Source organism: Poecilia reticulata, linkage group LG16 (genome assembly GCF_000633615.1).
Source record: "Poecilia reticulata strain Guanapo linkage group LG16, Guppy_female_1.0+MT, whole genome shotgun sequence".
Classification (NCBI taxonomy): Eukaryota; Metazoa; Chordata; class Actinopteri; order Cyprinodontiformes; family Poeciliidae; genus Poecilia; species Poecilia reticulata.
Window position 1 is genome coordinate 32,903,551 of NC_024346.1, and position 18,477 is coordinate 32,922,027.

The 18,477-nt window shown below is 37.7% G+C and overlaps 1 protein-coding gene across 3 annotated transcripts in view; it reads right to left on the reverse strand.

Annotated features, from left to right (window-relative positions):
• Positions 1 to 18,477, reverse strand: part of vps13b (vacuolar protein sorting 13 homolog B) — a 312,942-nt gene that overhangs the window by 235,946 nt on the left and 58,519 nt on the right. For all 3 annotated transcript variants that reach the window (XM_008432898.2, XM_008432900.2, XM_008432899.2), the window contains 3 exons: positions 17,855 to 18,039; positions 3,765 to 3,899; positions 2,447 to 2,626 (listed from right to left, as the gene is read on the reverse strand). In XM_008432898.2, the coding sequence (XP_008431120.1) occupies positions 2,447 to 2,626; positions 3,765 to 3,899; positions 17,855 to 18,039 (500 nt within the window). The remainder of the gene's footprint in view (positions 1 to 2,446; positions 2,627 to 3,764; positions 3,900 to 17,854; positions 18,040 to 18,477) is intronic.

Sequence of the window (18,477 nt, forward strand, 5' to 3'; positions counted from 1 at the left end):
TATATATATATCTCACTATTAAGAACAGTAGAACAATTTAATTTGAAGACAACGCATAACTGACCTTGTAAATTAAAAAAATGCTTAAAGGCAATTACACATCCTCCAAAGATCATTTCTCAGAGGACATTTCAAACCAGAACTGTTTGGGTCTTAAGCATCAAGAGTTGAGCCTTTAATTGTGTTCAATTTATTAGAACGTTCCAACCTCAGCTCAATTAAATGAAAACAGATTCGTCTCAATCTGCAGGAGTTCTGCAAGTGTACCAGGACTTCCTTTAACCACCAATCCAAAACCCCAACCCACTCCCTTCATTTTCTAAGTAAACTGGAATTTTGTTTTAAGTCACTGGTAAACAACAAGACAGAAAACAGATGTCCCTGGCCATATTTTCAAACTACTCACTCTTTCAATAAAAAGATTAAAATAGGAGAGATTGCAACATGATTAAAATATTTGTCCAAGTTCCTATTTAAATGTTCCACCAGAAAGTCAACAACTGGCACCATCACTGCTTTTACATGGGCAATTTACGTCTCATTTGTGATTTGTCTTACAAGTGTTTCACAGGGGAACCAATGCAAAAAGACATGCATGCTGCAAATGTGGATAATACGTATATCAGACCAAGAAAATTATAGAAAGTGGAATCCTAGTGATAGAAACATTTTTCATTCTTAATTAATGGTAAATATAATAAATCTTTTAACTTATTATATTAAAAGATCCTTAAGAAAAGTGCTGGTGATATCTCTAAGAAATGACAGAACACAGGTTACACATGTATACATGTATGAACGGAGGTGAAACACTAAAAACAAGACCTTAACTAACTGCACTCACATTTTCTAAAACATGAACGTACAAATTAAGGTTTATCAGTTTAATTGCTTCAGGAGAGGAAAATAAATATGTATAAGACATTTAAATGACAAAACGATTGCATTACAATATGACAATTTCCACAAAGTAAAAGTAATTCAGACAATGAAAGTCGATTAGTGAAAGTCTATTGCAGAATATTTTATCTCAACAGTTACAGTGAAAGAAAGGCTTACTTTAGTTTGCTTACCCAGATCCTAAGGTTTATGCATACATTAACATACACCAAGTAATCTCTTGACTTTGAAATGTCACAATCACTTAAATTGGCTGTCTTGTAGCAAAGCGAATGAATTCTAAAAGGCTGCAGCCTTTTAGTTTTTTTTTTTTTTTTTGGACCACCTTTCACCTCTGGCAGAACGAGGCGTTACATCTATCATTCCATAAACATTTCACTGATAGGCTCTCAGTCAGCTCTGGTTGACAGCAGGGACATGTGCACACACCAAAGGCTTTGATGTGGGGCTGAAAAGCCTAGAAAAACCAGACCTTTAAGTGGACATCTAAGACTGCCTGCGCTCACACACAGGCTTTTCAGACTCTTCCAGCGCACAAACACACGCGTGCACACACAGCAAAACAGAAACGGAGAGAAAAATTCCAGCCCATCAATTTGGGTGCCCCATGATATGCCTGTATAGACAGGTGAATTTCATATAAAAGGACTTCTGGCACAAATTCAAATTTTGCACATGTACTCCAGCTAGCATGTATGGTCAAGAAAGTTACACGGAACAATATAAAACAAAGTTACACCATTTGCTTTTTGGTAACAACTACTTTAGATCAGATTATTACACAATTACAAAATTCAATTATTAATGTGTTTAAAGAGAAATAAATGAAATTATAGACATAGGTACAGAGTCCACATGATAAAAAAATAGGTATCTGGACAAAATGAAGAAGAACAAAATAAAGACACTTTAAACAAAAAAGATTGGAAAAAAAGAAGAGGCAATATAGAGAAGGATTGCAGAGCTTCACAGTTAAACATCTGCTGGGGATATAACCTTTTCTTTAGGGACTCAAAGCCCAACTTCATCAACTTCATCTTTGGACTCACTCTGTCCCTTTATGCTTCTATTCAGTCTTCTGCTTTGTGTTTATGTCAGGTTTTAATATTCAAAAAATATGTCTTTAGTTTATGAGCCACTGCTTCGCTGAAGCAATATGCTTACTAAATCAAAGTAATAATCTGAAACCATGCACTAAACAGAATTTACCAGAATTCCTACATTTATCCAATGTCAATAGAGACAAAACTAACACTCTAAAAAAAATAAAAAAAACTGTACATTCCTTTAAAAACTCCAGTTTTTGTTACAGCTGCAAAACAAATTCATTTAATGACATTGCAGAAATCAATCAAGTCTTGAAAAGAGGATGTTTTTTTTCCTTCCCATGCCTCTAGTTTTAAATTTGTTAATGCAGTTAGTTCTGTACAGGAACAGAGTATCTAAACAACATTTCTACAACACTGGAATCCCTCCTAAGATCTGATTTCCCACATCTACAGTTTAAAACCAACTCATCTTTGGAGCCAAATAATCGTTTTTTTACCTGAGTTCCTGCAATCATCCCCTTGCTGAGGCACTTGTACAGAAAATGCCAGCAGGTCCGGCGCCAATAAAGATTCGGGCTTGCGAATCTCATTAAGCCAGCGACTCATGTGAAGCTCTTTGGTGTCAGAAGGGCCCTGAATAAGTGGAACCAGCTTTTCCTTTATGCCCTCCTCTGAACCTGAAAGACAAGAGTTTAGGTTAAATCAAAATTCTTAGCTAGTCCTATTTCTGAGTTCCCAGCCAACAGTTGGCATCATATCTAGTCTTTGACCTTTATTTGGAGCAACATAATTTGGATCCCAAGGTACCACTCTATCTAAAAACGTTTATCCATATGCTCCAAGACAGCATCTCTCTTCTATCTGTTATTATTTTTTTATTTTCAATCCAGGACCTACTAGCTGCAAGGTAAAAGAGCTAATAGCTACATCCTTGTGATGCATGTTATCACAGCAATTCAAAACAATCGTAACATAATTATACTCTTACTAAAGCTTACAACAAAGTCTGGAATAAAAAGGTAAAATAAAGTACTGCATAAAATTTGGGTCAAAATACCATGCATCATAAAAACTAAGCATACAGTAAAATCCATGAGGAAAAATATGATGAACATTTGTAGCTTATTCCTTGTTGCTGAAAAGAAAAATACTCAATCAAAAGTTACAGGTTTGACTCCAGGATTCTCCTGCCCAGGTTTATAAAAATGTGCATCTTTGGGGGCAACTGTGTGGCTCTAGTATGAAGCTCTCTGATTGATAAATATGGCTAAAAAGTGGTGCATAGATTCAGTCCATTCACTGTTTAAAGGGTCAAAGCAAAACCAAACATTATACTCTAAATGCAGGGCAGAATATTAGCTGTAATGAAACAGTGTCATCTTCTGCTAAAGTAGTGAATTATTTTATGCAGTGAATATTCTGTGAATCCTAGATATTAAAGTTACCAAAATTTATTATGCATGCTTTTATGTTTATAAGTTTCTATAATTACAGCTGCATTACATCTAATCTAACCAGCATCATGTGTGCATTTTGAACTTGTGAACTTTTCGCTATGACACTATTTCAATAACATCCGTCCTATCAAAGACGTGACCACAGCCCAGCGACATGAGATCCGGGAGAAAACAGCGGCTGAATCAAATAGCTGGAAAGAAATCAAGATAAAATGTGGACTAAAGAAAAGAGAGGGATACAGACAGACTGGAGCATGTAAAAGTATGACTTCAAAAAAGTAAAGGAAGAGTCTAGTCTGTCTCACTCTTTCCCTCCTACACAAGCAGTAAAGTTTTAACAGGGCACAGCTGTACACACCTGGGGTCCTGGCGCACACTTTTACAGCTCCCACAGTTCCTGAGGCACATTTCACCATCGCACGGCTGCAGAACTTCAGCTCCAGATTTTGGACCAAGCCCTCGAGAGTCGGTGACGGGCCTGGATATTTCACACCTAATAAAAAAAATAAAAAAGTGAATATGAACTGAAGTCTTGCAACTTTAAAAAACTTCTTCTGTGGCTTTGTTTTTATCTGATTAAGTTTTAATTACAACTGACCAACCAAGTGCTATGTAACAAACAACTAACAAATGCATAAAAATAAAAATAAAAAAAAGTGTTTTGTAGTGGCTACTACAAACAAAAAGTACCTTTTCTTTCCAAGCGTATCATATTGATGTGTATATTATACTACATGCATACATTGAAGAGCCCAAAGATTAAAACTGAGTGATTTTAAAGGGCTGTGTTTTTCAGAGAACGAACTAAAATTATTAGAAAGAGAAATAATTGCACCTACAGGACATATAATTAAAAATCACATAATCTAATCTTGTTTCCTAATAACTCAACAGTGCTAAAGAGTGTGAAACTTGCAGATGTGCGTATGTGTGTGTGTGTTGGGAGAATTTTCATACCAAAAGTAATTATATGTCAATGTTTTTTATAGTCAGAAACCGTTTTACGCACATAAAAGCAGAGGAAGGTTAAACACTAGCTGGATAACTGAAAAGCATTATAAAGTAAATGGTGTCCTCTGCCAAAAAGCCTGTTGAGAGAAGAGAGGAAGATCCATCCATCACCTGATACATTCTTCCACTGAGCTACAAACTGGCCATGGGAAAGACACTGCATTCTTACATCACCATTTCCAACAAGACTTCAGGATATTTCAAAACAATCCCCTCTTACAGTAATACCTCTTCATTTCCGACAAGCAGTCAACACTTTTTTTCTTACTGTTTGCAGATGTTTTGGGTTTTTTGTAACATGTTGAACATATGACTCTGAGATTAACAAATCTAAAATGCAGAACAAAATGCCACAAAAGAATAATAAGGTTAAACCAAGTAGAAGTTGCACATGGAATAGAAAAAATTTAATTAAATGAAACAAAAGGGACGTCATTTAACTGGGGATTACTTCCCAACTGATTAACGCAACGGTTCTGTATGAATAAGGAGAAGAGCAGTACTGTGGACAGTTGTAAAAGACTGCAGGCAAAAATGTTGAAAGCAATAACAGAAATCCTAATAATTTCTCTTCCATTGAGTTATTTTCCAACACATCCTCTTCTGTGTTTCACCCAACGTCAGAAATACCCCAGTAGCAAAATACCAAAATGCTGAAGAAGATGTTAGTTGGTTGTTCTGTTTTAGTTTAGAAAGCAAACAAAAAATGAAATAAAATCATATATTTGTTCCCCAAACTATATTCATTATTTCAATTTGTATTTCTTTCCTTCAAGAGTTGATTATGGTCTGGACTAGGGTTGAAACGACTCCTCGAATAATTTGAGTACCTTGATTATTGAAATCCCTCGAGGAAAGTTTATCTGCCTCAAAGCTTCGTCAATTTATGTTTTATTATGTAGTGCACCATGTCCCGGCCGGGACATTATTTGCATTGCGCACCGCTCTCACGTATGAGCTGTTGACGAAAGCTAAGTGTTAGCAGCATAATGTCCAATTTTCGAGTTCAGCCTGTGGGGATTTCATTGATTGATTGATGATAATGTCCGGGTTTTTATCCTTTTTGTGGGACTAATAACACTCTGTCCTTAAAATGACTGCCGTGATGCCTGGAGTATGCCAGCTTTTCTCCTCCGGAAGCTGCTTGTTCAAACGAACGGTAATACTGGTGTTACGCTAGATTTACCAGTATTATATTTTATCAATTTTTTTATCCAATTACTTGATTAATTGTAAGAATGATCGACAGATTACTCGATTACTAAAATATTCATTTACAACAGTCCTAATGTGGACTTCATACATCTATGATTTCAAAGATTAAACATTTATTTCAACATTATGAACACATTATCAGTACTTTTCTTAAAACAAACTTAAGTTTTCTGTATGTGTACTTCTGTGCTAAAGATGTCTCCCAAATGTCACTTTAATGTCAAGTGACTCAGCTGAGAACACAGGCTGGTTTGTTTGGCTTGGAAGGGTATTCCTCTCTAGGAATGTAAGATATACACAGTTTAGTTGGGGAACCATGACCAAAAAAAAAAAAAGAAACAAGATAAAAAAAAAAAACTCATTTGGCAATGAAGCTTGAAACTCCTAATTTGAAACAGTAAAAGTTTCTGATCTTAATGCATAAAAACTGTGGAATGTTCAACCAATACATTCCAGTGGTACTAATAAAGTACAATACATTTACGCAAAATATTTTTTAATTCCAAGATGAAATGACAGCAAACACCAGATGAGACTTTCTCTTGGTGGTTTGAGTTGATTTCAACTGTAGCTCAAATGTATTTTTATTGCAAGCACGCAGACATGGATGGCAGGATTTGAGTTGACCACAAATACCACACTTAACCAAGGGAATTGCTGGGAAATTGCTAAAATCCCTAACCACTGACTTCCCTTCTCTCTCTTTCAGACAAATTACCAATCAACCTCTTCACCTGCTGTCTGAGAGGCCCTCTATACGCCCAGATGGAAGATGGTAACGTTAATAACCCAGCTGAAGTCTCTCTGCCACACACTTTAACATACCTGCAAGTCAAACAGAACAGCACCGCATGTCGCTCTGGGATTTTGGCTGCTTACTCCTTTAACAGCTTCCAGTCTATTTAGGACGAAAGCAGTGGAAAGACATTCCAGCGTGGACATGTTTGAATCCAAATTAATAATGTACTTCTGTTGGACGTTGTTTTTTCTAAAATAAATTACTTTATTATCTTTTGGATGTATTAGTCAGCTGCTAGTAAACAACACATACTTTCTATATCATCAAAGTAAATGCATAACTGTCATTAAAAACTAATGGTATGCTGAAACATTAAGACCATATCTGTGATTTGTCCATGTAACTTTTCAGTATTACATTAGTTTAATACATTGTGATTTGTTTTGTATTCCACTGGATATAACAAACAAATACACAATCAAAGTCATAAGACCAGAGAAAGAGTTAGAAGGACTCACATTTAGCACATTTAGCATTTTCCTGTTTAGGAACTGGGAGTCACCCAGTTCCAAATGGAGCTACAAAATTCAAAAACAAAACCGGAGCATGGAGCTAAAAACAGTCTGTTCATCAGCTGGTCAATAGTCCATAGAACCAAAAAACCTACAAGCAAAACTAAAAGTGTCCCAAAAGGATTCTGGAGTGAGGAGCCTAACAATATTTTGTTGATTAATAGTGATGCTTCATGCAACGCTTACAGGAGAATTAGGGATCACTTTTAAATGTGTTAAAGGTGACTACATGAAGGGCATTCATGAAATCTGATTTTGCAAGAATCTCTCATCATTCTTTTTGAAACATTTTCTACATGATTTGGATCAGAGAGATATGCAGGATTATCCAAAAGACGAACATTACTCTCCTGGGAGAAGCCCAGAACTGTAGTGTTGTTCTGTTGAAAGATCCAGTCATCGTCGTAATGAAGAGGGCTCTCAGTCAAGAGATCCACATAGTTAACCACATTTGTTAGTTCCTTTGAGGAAAAAAAGCTTCTCGATTGCGATTGAGCCTCCCCCACTGTTTTGCACAGACATCATCTCAAGGGGGATTTCCCTCTCATGCCTGCAATGTTGGAAACCATGAAAACCATCAAAAGTGAATTTTCTTGTATGAAAATTAAACTTGCCACCACATTTGAATGTGCCATGTTTGGTCCTTCCTTGAAAAGTCCAACAATGGAATTTGTGGTGTAGGAGGAGATTTAAAGATTTTTCTGTTTTCTGTTCTTTAAAAACTTTTCTTCATTAAGGGCCATAATCTGGGTCAAGTATCTGTTTTTACAGACTTCCTGTTCAATCCTTCGGCTCTGAACTTTTAGGTTTACCAATCAACTTTTTTTGTTCCCAACCACCCTCTTAGAGACTTTCCTCAGGACTAAAAGTTCCTCAGACTAAAACTAAAAGTTTTAAGACTGTGGTCTTAAACTATTGATCAGCTTTTTAACAGTCTGAGTTTAAATTAAGTTTTTAATAATTAGTCTCCAACATGCTGTGGATAAATAGCACCAGGGGTATCACGATAACACATCCCTTCTGCCCACGTAGACGCCCTCAAGGGCACAGAGCACCTGCTGGGTTGGTAGCTGCTGATCAGGAGGAGGGCGTTGGGAAGTGGTGGGGGGGGTTCTCGAAAATGTTTTGTCCAGCTGTTGGACTATAAAAATGTGGGGTGCACAGGAAGAGTGAAAAACCAAGGGTTGGTAATTTTGTCAGCTTGAACAATGGCATTCTGTGTGTCGTATGTGTGCAAGGTGCATGTGTGTGTAACACAATCAGACGTGTGTCTGTTCGTTTCTGCGTGTTAAGAGACCTAGTGAATGTTTGTGTGGCGCTGTTAGTCGTCAAGCAAAGGCAGGTGCAAGAGGTACATAAACACACAGCTAGGGGTCAGAGGCTACAGTATTCCGTCAGACAGAAAGAGGGCAACTGCCTGACTAAACCTTGATGAGACGTGCTGAGAGGACGGGAGGAAAAGAGCAAAAGGAAGTCAGTAAAACAACACTAATTTATAGAAATAAGGCCAAGACAAAAAGTCAAAATCAGTAAGCTGTATGGTCCACTAGAGCCCATTATTCATGGAAGCCAGACATATATGACCGAAAAAGTATGATGTACGCCTGTTCATATACATTGATGTTAAAATCACAATTTGTTACTGTGAGGACTGGAAAGAGTACAAAAAAAAAAACTTTGTCAGCTATTTTACGTCATTATTCAGCGGATGAGTTCCACTGATAGCTGGATAAAAATAAAATAATTGAGAGTTAACTGCTGTGAAGTGTCTTATGAACACTCTTATGAGTGTTTCTTTTTATTTCATATGGGATCTGGAAAGTCAGTGGCAGATTTTAAAAGCAGATCAGGAGCACTGCAAGTACTATGTTTGTTTTTTGCACTGTTTCCAGACAGCTGTCTTCCAGGCCTAAATGCTGGCACAAAAACTGCATTAATGCAATAATGCACTAATGATAAGCCAGCTGCAGGGGATGGTGAGCAACCACAACAACAGCTATGCTCATGTTTTCCTCTTTTCCTCTCTTGTGCTTTCTAAAATCACAACTATGCGAGTATTTATGGAATGACCAAGCCACATAAAAGATTTTCTGCCTGTTTACGTGTTTTCCATCTGTAAACCTCTTCAGTGAGTGTTCTTCCACTAAGCACTCCTGACTCAACCATCAAGCTGTAGAGCTGAGGAACATCCTTCAAAGTGTAGAAACCATAGTTCTCTCCCATTTAAGTCATCCGGACTGTGAACTTACACTTCAGACATCTAAAAGTCTTAGTACAGAGTATAGATGGGAAATCAAATAAATTTTTCAAAGCATCAAGAATCAGACCTGGATGATTCTGACTTGATTAAAAGAACATCAGAACTTGATCATCTCAGAGTATACCTATGACCCAATTTTGACACAAAAGAAAAGGGAACTCAGAAGTGTGTAAGTGCAGAACCAGACGAATTCACTGCAACAAAGCAAAGATGACTTAGACAAGAGGTAAAGGAAATTAACAGGAAGAACTCTTAACTTGAATATGGCAGAGCTAAGGTATGTTTAAATTTTCTGCTACTATCAACAATAGTCAGGAGTTGTTTTTTTTTACATGTGCCAATATTTTTCAGGACGGGATTGGTCAAGTGGCATGTTGATATCTACCATTGGACTGAAGAAATTCAAAGTGTAACACTAACTTTTTCTGAGAAAAACAAGTTTGTTTTAATTCAAGTGAAAGTCTTCAGTCCATAGTAAATGTATTAATTTCTTCCGTAACTGATGGCAAATGATTAGTAAGATGTACATTATTGCCAAACCATGATATGAAGGTAAATATAGAGAAGCTAGAGTACTACAACCCTCCAGCTTGGCATTGAGCCTAAAGCAACGAGGGGGCTGACAGAAAAAGAGGTAGACATAGACAAGTTGGGTAGCCTGAAAGCAGCCAGCTGAGCCATTAAGTGCTGATGCAGAAACAATAACTGTCTCTCTTAAGTCAGGAGGGGCTATAGTAGAAGCAGTAAGTAGGAGCAGGTCTGTTGGCATAGTGCCCAGAACTGACACACAGCAGAAATACAGACACATGCAGAGAGAGTGGGACAGGAAAACAGACAAGGCAAACCAGTAGTGGTTTCTCCTGCAGTTAAAGCTGAGAGGAGAGCAGTTCTTATAGAGGTACTGCTTCTAATGTCAGCAACTCTTAATATAGTTGAGATAATTGTCTTTTGAACTGTATTATACGTTTAGAACTTTAGTTAGTGGGCTTATTTAAGAAAAAATGTCAAGTCCAAGTACCGCTAAATGACAGCCATGCCACCCATCACTGTTGAGGCTTCACCAGCACTAAGAAATCACACACTGTTCTTGGATAAAGGAAGACAATGAGCCATTTATAAGAAAAGCCACAACAATCAACACAACCTCGCACACACAGGTCTGCTCAAAGCACACTAGTTCTTCAAATTGTTGAAAATACTAAAACCACCGAATCAATCTAGACTACAAAAATCTTTTCACCAAAATATTCAATAAAAAACACAGTTGGGTGAATGTACATCAAAACACAGAGTCAAGCGAGCAAGTGTCTTCAGACAAATGCATACAAATGTAAATGTGTTTTTCCCTAACTGAGAAAAGTACTGCCAGGCCTCGTTGAACAGAGGCTACAACAACTGCACAACTCAGTGCTTAGGACAATCATTGCAATAAAGGCAGTGATGGGGTCTAAGTGCTGGTGGTAGCACAAGCTGGAGGTCTAGTTTTCATAATTTCCATCCCCTCCAGGTGTTGCCTGCCTTTTTGTCTGTCCACTAAAACAGTGACATATGTTCTCTCTGCATTCAAGCCATGGTTTTTCCCTGCCACTGAATTACCACAATTAAGGAGGCTTCATGCGGAAGCAATTTGGCAAACACTAATGTGCCGAGGAAGCAAGGTTTGGCAGACATTGGGGTGGAACAGAGGAGTGTGTAGGGAAAAAATGAATTAAAAGTCACAGTGCCTAAGAGATAGAAATGTGGAAGAACATATAGGGGGAAAAAAAGGAAGAAAGGCTTTTATTTATTTATTTTTTTGCAAAATAGGTCATTCCCACATTGCCGTTTGGAGGAAATTAACCAACCAGTGGTAAGACAGTATTGGATGAGGATCAAGTATATTAGTAGTCCTTCCAGTAGTCCTTCCGTTACTCATATACTCAGCTTAATGCTGCCCTGACAAATTTGGCTATAAGAAACAAGGGCATTATAGCTTTGAAGTAGCAGCCAGGATGGAATGCCAGTGTGGTTCCACCGAGACAGATGCTCGAAACAACACACCACAGCTAATGACGATAAACCAGTCTCTTTATTGCTTAAAAGCAACTTGGAAATACTCTGTGCTCTCCCTCGCTTCAGATCTTAACACCCCTGTGTATCTATAAGTCATAAAGGCTCTACTACTTGTGCATTTTCTCTTGATGAGAGAAAACTAATAAAATAACAAGCAAAGCATTCTTGTTTACTAATAATCCATGGGGATCAATATTTATATCTAAGCTTTGAGGGAACTGCTGGGTCTGTGTGTGGTGGTAGCCAAGACTGAGGTTTTAGTGCTGGTGAGGCACTTCAATGGGTGTTACAGCGGAAATTTATGGCCTTTTGACGTGAAGCTATGTGCTCGGCTGGCACTAGTCACTACCCTCAGATGGGACCATTGGCTCTCAGCAGGGAGTCAGCTCTGTAGACACTACAAGATGAAATAAATACAAACAGATTTATTTCAGTCTGTCATTAATTTAGGACTTGGTAACATCCAGAGTCTGCTCCGGGTGCTTTAAAACATATTATTCTCACAGTGGATTTTGTTTCATGTCCTAGATGATTCATGTTAAGAACTCTTGAAGAATCTTTGCCATTAATCAACCAAACCATAAAAAAAAGTTTCTATGCTTTTAATTTTAAGAATCGCCTTTCAGATCAAAATAAAGGCTTCTGTTGAAATGGTTTGGGCTCTCATAACTCTTCCTTTTCACCGATTCTTTCACATCTTTTGCTCTGCTTATTTAAATATTATCAATAGAAGTGCAGGTACTGACACTGTAATAGTCAACAAGTCGTTGCCTCTGATATTTTATAAACCAAGGCCACAGTATGTAAATTTGCATAATATTTCTATTTACCTTTCCAAAACAAAGTTGTGAGCCACTACTGAGTAAAACATTAAAACACATTTTTGGTACCTTCTAAATGCTAGGAAAGGTGAGTGAAATAGTACTATATAAGATCAGTCCATTTTTGTCTATTTCACATTTTGCACAAAATATTGAATCTCAGTCATGACAATATGAATATGTGCATTATTGCAGTCACAAAGGACATCTTGGACACACTACATGGTAATCTATGACAATTCAGTTGCCATGGATTGAAACATTTAACTATTGGTCACCTGGGAGGGTTGTCCATTGTTCAAACCTGAGCTTAGTGACTGGAAGGCTAAAGGCTCCCACATATTGCATCAAAAGTGTAGAAATAGGTTCTCATTGATATAGAAGCATGACAAAAAAAAAGCTTTGTTTTGCTCATATCTGCTCAAAGTGTTGTGTGATAGGTCAAGAGTTTCTGTGATTATCGAGGAATGTGCTCAGCTGTTTATTTTTGCTATGATTTTTCTCTTCAACTAGTCTTCTTCCACTATATGGTTTTTGTATCCGCAGAAGACATAAATAATTTCAAGAATCTGATGAATCTGGTGAGGAATTGTGTACATTTGTACAGTTGTTCACTAAATAACTACTACAATAAAAAGATTGAAAACTCCTGGATGGAAATTGTAATGTCATTGTCCATGGAGCAGGCTCTCTGCAAAAAAGTGTGGGACTCTCTTCGTGACCATTTCATAAACGCAAAATAGAGAATGCAAGGAGGGAGTGGGAATGGCAGGTGGGCTCAGTACGTAAAGAGAAGCGGGAGGGGTCTTCCCTAGGTGGTCTATGGCGTCGTATGACAGGTGTGTGTAAATGCCAACATCCTGAAACCATGTGACTGCGTGACTACATTTTGACTTTGGATGAAGCATGTGGGAACTTGAAACTCAGAGTGGTGAGGACATGGTTAGCATGGTAAAGGAAAGAAACTCTGGGTTTGCCACAATCAAAACTACCATCACAATAATAAATATGTCTTTTTTTATGGAGGAAACAGAAGCCACTTTGAGGTCCATTCATGGCATTAAATATAAACATATTAAGCATTTGGAAGTCTAATCATGAGTCAACAAACTCTGACGCTTGACTCCACTGGCATCACTTGTTAGCTAGTGACTAAAAGGAGCAACAGTGAAGGTGCAGACAGCTTCAGTAAGACAAAAGAAATGTAGGGAAAGACCGAGTCTGGAGTGACTTAAAACATCATCACAATCTGCCATGGATGGAATAAAGGCCGTCTGTAGTCCATTGAAGTTTTCATTGACAAGAACTGTCTCAAGTTCCATGCAAGATTTATTTATCAGTTCTCTAATGCTGACACAACGTGTCTTTAATGTCAAAAATAAGGTTGCATGTAGATGAAAAAGCCCATTCTCTTTCCTTTCCCTCTAGCTTTCTTCTTGTCCTGATGTCAATTTGTGAAGCAGACAAGAAGACAGGAAGAATTTTCTCCCAAACCAATAAGTTACCTCTTCAAAGAAGTATGGATATTTGAGTGAGGGGCCAGGCTACGCTGAAACAGACATCTTAGGGCTTTCATTTAATTCCTCATCTCTTTACTGACATTTCTGACAACCACAGACCAAAGGAAACCTCTGGTCCTTCTGTCTTTCACTCTCACTGTAAAACACTGAAATGTATTCAAACAATCTTTGCAAAAACTGTCTGGGCTTATTAGCTGACAAGACAAAGCTGCTTGTTCCTCCAACTTGTCTCAATTAATAGATGTTGAACATCATGTTTCCTAAAAAGTTCATTAGAGCAACTCGGTAACAAACCGAACCCTCCCTGATCATTCTACTGTCAGGATAACTAGTAGAGACAGAAAAAAACAAGTATTTTTCATGCAGTACAAAAATGCATTAAAACTATTACATTACAACTATTACTACATGATCTCAGAAATGACATTTGTTTCCAAGCAACGGGGTATGTCAGTGTGAAAAAAGGTAAAAAACAAGTTCTGGTGATGCAAGATTTTTTTTTTTTTCCATTTCTTTTGGTCATCAGCAACCCCACAAACCCCACAATCTAGTCTCTCTTTTCAAGATTTAAGCATGAGAAGAAACAAAAACAAATGACTTGTTTTAATAATGACTGCACTGTGCGTAATATCCCAGGTCTTTCTTTAATATCAACATCCATCTGGTTGATATGCAGTGAGAGCACTGACTTGCTCTAGTTCAACATTTTTGAGTCATTTGCCCTAAATGGGATCACATGGTGTGAGTTCAAAAGTGCACATATGATCCAGAAATGATAAAGGTAGGCACACATCTATGCATATGCCTGTCTCTTTGTCCATATGCCAAACCTGACACTCAAAGAGGCGCCAGAGCTGTGTGTAATAAAGGGAACCAACGGCCAGTTGTAACTTTGGGCACTGATGTTGGTCCCAAACTCTTAAGTTGCTTTATTTCCCTCTTCCTGTCACTTTCCCTTTCAGCCTTCAGGTTCCTTTTCTTTTTTTATTCTGCTCATTAAAACATTCACTCTCTCTTCCTCTGTTCTTTCTCCTGAGGATCTGTCATGCTAAAGCTATGTCACAGCTCATATATCCCCCGGCAATCATCCAGAACATGGCTGGTGACCACCATCCACCGACATCTACCAGTACCTCCCCCTCATCATGTTGTAGACCAGACCACCACAGAGTTCTGTGGCCAGAAAAGCAGCTGTGGTGGCTGGATCAAAGTTTAATCAATCACTGATGGGAAAAGCGAGTGCTGCGATGATTTAAATGATCTTACCTTTGTCTTTTCAAATGATCCTTCAAGACAAGGGAGATGTGAAGAAAAAGTCAAGTTTATCAAGTGTGCACGTCGAGAATTAAGATTATACAGATGCTGAAACAGCTGACGCAGTTTTGTTAATACTAAGCTACAGCTAACATAAGAGGATTTGTGCTTCAACAAAATTACATGTTTATATACTCGCAGTGCTATTTACATGTTAGTAGTAGTAAACTCGCACACACACACACAATGCAGAAGCAGCACAGTGGCCTCTCCCACCGATGCATACAGATCTGAGAAATGTGTGGGAGGTCAGTATGGTCAGTGTGTGGTGGAATCAGGGTGTAATATTGCCCTAAAGCAGACAGGAATTACTGGCCCTACTTTCTCACTATTACTACTGCTGCTCCGCTAGCCACAAAGGGACCTCAAATGTTTTAACCATGGCTATATCCAGAAAGTTAAAAAGAGAGAAATAGATTACTGTTAGGTGAGGCCATGTCAGAAGAAATTTATTATCAAACTTTAAAGAAAAAATACAAAAATAATATAACTTTAAATACAATTTAAATGGAAATAAAGATGAAAACAGCTCGACTACAAAAGACTCTAATAAACTTGAGCCAGCGTTACTGAAGCGAAGAAGCTAAGGAGTATGTAGTAGTTATAACAGCAACGAAGATCAAAAACTTAGAGAAAATAGACCCAATTTCTTCATCTAACAGCACAAAGCTATTACAGATTCTTACTCACCACAGATGGATGACTGAAAAACAAAGTGTCATGCATTACAGATGTCTGTTCAAAAGTGTCACTGTTCTCTGGGAATTTAAACACTGTCCTGGTTGATTTGCTCCAAACCAACAGCTGGAAACACACCTGTATCCCTTTCTTGCCTCTTTTTGCAACATCTTAAAAATTTGCTCAAAATTCATGTGATATTGGAAACATACCTACTGAACTCATTTTATTGGAGTTGCAATTTTTTCTTTATCTCAACTCTTCAGATTAACCTTCAGAAGCATGTAATAACACTGAAGCAGAAATGTTTCCCCAGCAACTAAACAGTCCAATTTCCCTCTAACTAAATGTACTCCATATGCAAATAGCTCTCCCTCACAAAGGACACTGACTAACTGTGCTAGACCTCAATATGAAACACCTTCCACCACTGAAAGGCTCAGCAACATCAAAAGGAGAAGAAAAGGAGTCTTTTCCTAAAATGCTACAAAACCAAATGTTTAAAATGCAAACAGCTTTGTTATCTATATTTTTTCAGCCTCATCTTGAGCACTGCAAATTTGGTACATTGAAAATACATATTGTTATGAATATAAATCTTTATCTTCATGACAAGCCTTAACCTGTACCAGGTAAACGACTGGATTATTTTGCTGAAAAAAGTAAGTGGAAAGGTAAGTTCCTGTGGGAAACTCAGTGGTTCCTGCACAGCACCAGGAACAACTAAAGTCAGAAAGTAAACAAGTTTTTGTTTTTTAAATTCAAGTTGATCGACCTTACTTTTCTTTACCCTCTTCGCTTTTAATTTTCCACTTAACTACAGCACTCACATTAGTGTGGGAAAAGACGATTGCAAAGAGGAAAGTATAGACACATCTTCAAATGGAGATACACAATCCAAAATATTTGGTTTTGGTTATATAATTTATGGTGAGTATTTTCCTTACTAAAAGATTCTGACCTAATGCATCACCTTTTTCCCCTTCACTCTCATGCATTCTGAGACTTCAGTCCCCCTATTAAGACCCCTCCACCCTACTTTTCCTGACCTGCCAGCATATTGGCCAGATGTGTAAATGTTTCTCCATGTCACTTTTCAAGACACATTCCAAGAAAACAGCAAAATGGGGGAAGAGGAATATTTGACTTCACTTCATGGGAGACTAGTTTCATACATTTTGGCAGCCACACAACAGTAAAAAAGGTAGCTCAGTTGGCCTGGCTGAAGGAGAATGTTGACAGCATACCAAACAACATGATCCTAATGAGTTGGAAAATCCCTGGCCCTCCAGAGAACAGTTCAGATGCTACCGTCATAAGACGTGCTACTGTTTTGATAAATTTATGATCTCCTTTTCGTTAAAAAGGGGTAACATTTATTAATTAACCCTTAAGGGATTCTTGGTGAAATGAAGCATTACATAATTTCACACTTGACAGTAGGTATGGTAGCTCTCATTTTTTTTAAAAAGTACATCTTTAACAGTCTTCTGCAACTCAATGTATCTGGAGAAAATTTGCAGAATCTTTTGCACCCCTGCTTAAGGAATTGGCTCCAGATTACTAGCTGCACTTGGGGTGACTTGTTCTTAGTCATAGTCTCACACTTTAGTTAAGCCCTGAGAAATAACTGTAAAATGTTTCACAAGACCCAACTCACTATAAGTTATAGCCAGCTTCAGATTTCTCAGCTGAATTTGTTTGGCATTAACGATCCAGTTTATTCATAAAGAACTTTACTACTCTACTAATCTGATTCATATCCCTCACATGCATCTCACTCATTTCTTCGTTCGAGGTACATAAACAAGATTTTAAAACCTAAGCTCAATTAAAGGAATTTTAGATGCACCCACCTAAAACTAAACATGTGAATGTGTCTTTGTTTTATAACTAAAAACTTTGTTCATTATATCAAGTGGGATTACAGTGTTGATATTTTTAGCTCACAACTGCATGAGAAAAACCAAGAAAATTCACATGTGGAACCATTTGGAGTTGCAAATACTTCTCATTGTAAGTAGAGGGATACTTTTTCTTTGAAAGTGTCTGCAGCACTAAAAGCAAACGTATAGTAAAATGAAGACTTATCTAAAAGTCTGTGTGACACTGAAAAAGTCCAGAGGAAATAGCACTTAATCTTACACACACAAACAGAAGGAAAAACATAAAGTAGTCACTGATAAGATTGTAAAAGTTTATACTATAACTTTGCTTTTTTTTGGAAATGGCAAATATCGTCTCACTTCACATAGATGTTGCTTACCTGGAGCTTTGAACACCTCATTGACCAGACTTTCACTGATTGGCACTGCGGATCCATTCACCATACTGTGGGTCCAGCTCTGACAGATTGCTTGAAGCAAAAGTGTCTGAGGCCTTGTGGCCTGTACAGCAAAATGCGGAAGCTCAAAAATACACTCTGAGGTGGGGACTGATGACCTTTTGCTCCTGCAAAAGAAAGGACAGAACAGGCAAGATTATGATGATTATGATGATGTTCCAATGTGTTCCAAATGAGCAAATAATCGCTTGGTCGAATTGATAGAGATGCACTCAAGTATATAAATTTTATTGTTCAATAAAAACAGCACCACATTAAAATAAATAAATAAATAAAAATCACTCAGCAAAAAGGCCCAAGTAAAATGAACTAGATTCCAACAGTTAGAGCGAAGAAGTACAACGGGTAAGCCAAGCTTTCCTTGGTTACTTGGCAAGTAGGTCGAGTTTTCTGACCCTGTTCTCCCCCGCTGTCACAACTTTGATGATGATTTATGTGAAAAGATGAACACCCTAGAAACCTGAGCCTGAAATACATCTCTACACATTTAACATTTCATACGTCCGCAGTGCAGAGAGAGAACTTGTGAGATTCTAGACACATGA